This window comes from Setaria viridis, chromosome 4, assembly GCF_005286985.2.
Source record: "Setaria viridis chromosome 4, Setaria_viridis_v4.0, whole genome shotgun sequence".
Lineage (NCBI taxonomy): Eukaryota > Viridiplantae > Streptophyta > Magnoliopsida > Poales > Poaceae > Setaria > Setaria viridis.
Genome location: NC_048266.2, coordinates 29,046,817 through 29,050,412, shown reverse-complemented (window position 1 = coordinate 29,050,412; position 3,596 = coordinate 29,046,817). Strand labels below are relative to the sequence as shown.

The 3,596-nt window shown below is 55.2% G+C and overlaps 1 protein-coding gene across 1 annotated transcript; it reads right to left on the bottom strand.

The window, feature by feature from the left end:
* Window positions 1-220: 220 nt before the first annotated feature.
* On the bottom strand, window positions 221-1,357 carry LOC117853597 (uncharacterized). The gene has a single exon (XM_034735914.2). It carries the CDS (start codon window positions 1,214-1,216, stop codon window positions 401-403), a length of 816 nt encoding a protein of 271 aa, XP_034591805.1. The 5' UTR covers window positions 1,217-1,357; the 3' UTR covers window positions 221-400.
* Window positions 1,358-3,596: the final 2,239 nt, after the last annotated feature.

Genomic DNA, 3,596 nt, shown 5'->3' with positions numbered 1-3,596 from the left:
TAGGAAGTTAGAAGACTAAGAAAAGTTAGAAAGGCTAAGCTTCAAACTTCATCTATGCCTTCAAACTTCGCAACTCTAAATCTTTACTGTTACTGAAATTTCAGATCAAACATTTATTTTGGAGAAAGTAATGGCAGGAATTTATTAGGTAAAATGTTCTGCCAATCTGTTTACTCATTTATTTCACAAGCTTTTGGAGATCTAGAAGTCTGCTCGAAAATTAGTAAAGAATTGTTTTATTAACATAAACACATCAGGTTTGTACATGATGTATGCAGTACAAGTCAGTATCCTAAGGAAAACAAAGAAAATGAGAAACCAATTAACGAATTGGCATGCTATTATGTACAGCTTCACAGTCATGTCACGACTAGCCTCATGAATAAGCGAACGCCCACAACTACCCGGCGCATAGCCCGCCGTCGGCGCTCTGCATCGTCACGTCGCCGTCGGCGTCGTTCATGTAGGCGGCGAGGTTCATGTACTGCTCCTCCTCCTGCTCCCTTTTCGGCTGCCTCCACCGCGAGCGGCACACGACGCACGTCGCCGCCCGCCGCGCGCGGCTGCGCTTCCACCGCGCGAAGCACTCGGCGTGCACGGCGTTCCGGCACGTCCTGCACGTCAGGACCGCCTGCTGCGCGGTGGCAGGCCCGCCGCCCTGCGGCGCCGGCGCCATCTCCTCGAGGCACACCGGGCAGGCCGCGCCGTCGAGCGGCCGCCCCGACGACGCTTCCTGCCGGCCGTCGGCGGCCTTGGCGGCCGGCGGCCGGGCCGACCAGAGCTGGTGGAACCTCTCCCTGGCGCGCGCGCCGGCGAGCACGTCCGGGTACGTGGGCGTGCCGACGAGCCGCGCGACCTGGCACGGGCGCAGCGTCTGCCTCCAGACGCAAGCCTCGTCGAGGGAGAGGCCGAGGACGCGGAGGAGCACGAAGAGGATGTGCTTGCAGGGCACGGCGGGGTCCGGGCACGTGCACGCCGGAGTCGTAGACAGCGTCACCGTGTACACGTTCCCCGTGGCGCCGAGCACGAAGAACTCCGCCCCCGCGCGGTGCAGCAGCCGGAGCTGGTGCTGGAGGGCGCGGATGATGCGGTTGGCGACGCGCCGCGTCGACGCCTCCTCGGCGGCGAAGGTCGCCGCCGTCGCGGCGGCGAATGGGGTGGTGTCATTCGACGTCGCCACCGGCTCCATCGAGAGGTGGCTGCTCGCTTCTGGCATGGCACGGCAAGGGTCCGGAGCTATGGGCTATGTAATGGCGGGAGGTTCCCAAAAGCACGGATGCGTTGAGTGCCGTAGGAGGAGACTACTGCGAGGGCGAGAATGGCGGCGGAGTGAAGCAACCTGCAACAGCAAAGAGGAGGCAGCTCGGGCAAGTTAGCTTTAGGCTCAGGTTTGGGAAAGTACAGCGGACAATCCTTCCAAGTCTCAATGACCAGGTATACCAAATCATGGGTTAACTGCTTCACTTTGCCGGTAACTAACAGAGAAGTGTCTGTGGTTGAGATGGTCACCATTGCAACAGGATGATGCCTGAAGTTGCCCAGTTTGACCAAACTTCTAAAGGTTACATAATGGATCAGACGTGTTTAATTCAAATTGGAAACCACAAAATATGTGAAAATTTGATTACGTTTGGAGAGTGGAGAAAACTGTACAAACATATACAAGGGATCAATTTAGATGTGCCCATGCAGAAAATTTTCCCATTCTCATAAGTTCATATATCAATGAAAAAAGTTTAGTTTACCCTCTCACCAATCTACTGGAAAACAGAGCACGCGTCCCGATGCTCAGTACCGGTTGCATTTTGGCTCGATACTAATATGAGCATTAGTACCAGGTCTAACGGCTAGAGGAGGCCCTCGTGAGGGCCTTTAGTACTGGGTGGAGGCTTCACCTGGTACTAACGATCACAAATTAGTACCGCTTTTAGTACTGGTTGGAACTTCCAACCGGTACTAATGTGCCTAAGGGCCTTTAGTACCGGGCGGAGGCTGCACCCAGTACTAATTGGGCTCCGTGTGGGCCCCACTGTTGCCTCCCTCTCCTTCTTATCTTCTCATCCCGTCCCTTTCTCGCTTATCTCTTCTCAATTTCTCTCTTACTTATCCTCTATATCCTCTCCCTCTGCTCGTGCAGCAGTGGGAGGGCTCGCGAGCAACCGACGGGCAGGCGTGGGGCCCGGGCAGGGCGACGGCGGCGCGGCCAGCCCCGCAGGCGGGCATGGTTGGGCGGGGTGGCGACGGTGACAACGCTGCCAGCCCCCGTGGGCAGGCACGGCGGCGAGGCTGACCAGGCGGCGAGCTTGGCCCGACGAAGGGGCATGCTAGCGACCTAGGCAGCGTGGCCCCAAGGAGCAGCTACCGGTGTAGCGCAGCCTGGATCCGGAGCACCTCAGAGTGGCGCAGCGCAGCCTGGAGGCGCGGCGGCCGGGAGGTGCGGAGGCCATCCCGACTAGCACGCCGAGGCCCGCGGCGGCTTGACGTGACGCTTGGAGGCTAGGGTTCGCTGCTGCCTCTCTCTCCTTCTTATCTCCTCGTCCCCTCCCTTTCTCCCTTATCTCTTCTCAGTTTCTCTCACTTATGCTCTATATCCTCTCCCTCTCCTCGAGCAGCAGTGGTGGGATGGCTCGCGGGCAATCAACGGGCAGGCGCGAGGCCCGGGTGGAGTGACAGCGGCACGACCAGCCCCTGCGGGCAGGCATGGCCCTTGGCTACCAGTGTAGCGCAACCCAGATCTGGAGCACCTCAGGATGGCGCAGCGCAGCCTGGAGGCGCGTCGGCCGGGAGGTGTAGAGGCCATCCCGGCGTGCCGGCCAGGGCCCGCGGCGCTCGGAGGCTAGGGTCCTAGCAAAGCGGCGCGCCCCGCCCTGCCTGGTGCGACCAGGCCGCGCGGCGGTGGAACAGCGTGTGCAGGCCCGTGCGGTGCTGGCCGGCATCATGGAACGAAATACTAATATAGATCTATAAAGAAACAAAAAAAGGAAATGAGAAAAGAAAAGGAAAAGAAAAACGCACGCGTGACCTGGTAGGCAATTTAGTACTAGTTGGTCTCGCCAACCGGTACTAAACTCTCCCTTTTAGTACTGGTTATTTCACCCGGTACTAAAGTATTCCCTTAGTATCGATATAGCAGTACCGATTGCACAATCATTACTAAAGGGGGTTCAAAACCGGTACTGAAGGTGCATTCCCCAACACTGCTACTGTCCACTTAAACCCGTGAACAAAATTAACTTAGGCTCAAATTACTCTCCCAAACCATTTCGGTTGATATAATCTAACCCAAATGATATCCTTTTTATTTGTCCATGTAAAAGTGAAGTTTTAATTTCAAATTTTGCAAGGTGGTTTATAACATGATACCCTATGTTCGATAAATACATTCAGAATTTTCCACTATTACCTATTACGAGATTCAAGCAGGAGAAATGGTGGAATATGCCAGCGGTGTGAAAGGAATAGCCTCAATAAGAAAGTTATTTTATCTTTATTTAACTATTTTAGATCTTAGTTCTAATTGATCTAATGCATAGGACTGAGGAGGCGAGTCGTAAGTATGGAGCTGAATCTAATAGGCCAAATAGGAGCTGGTCAAG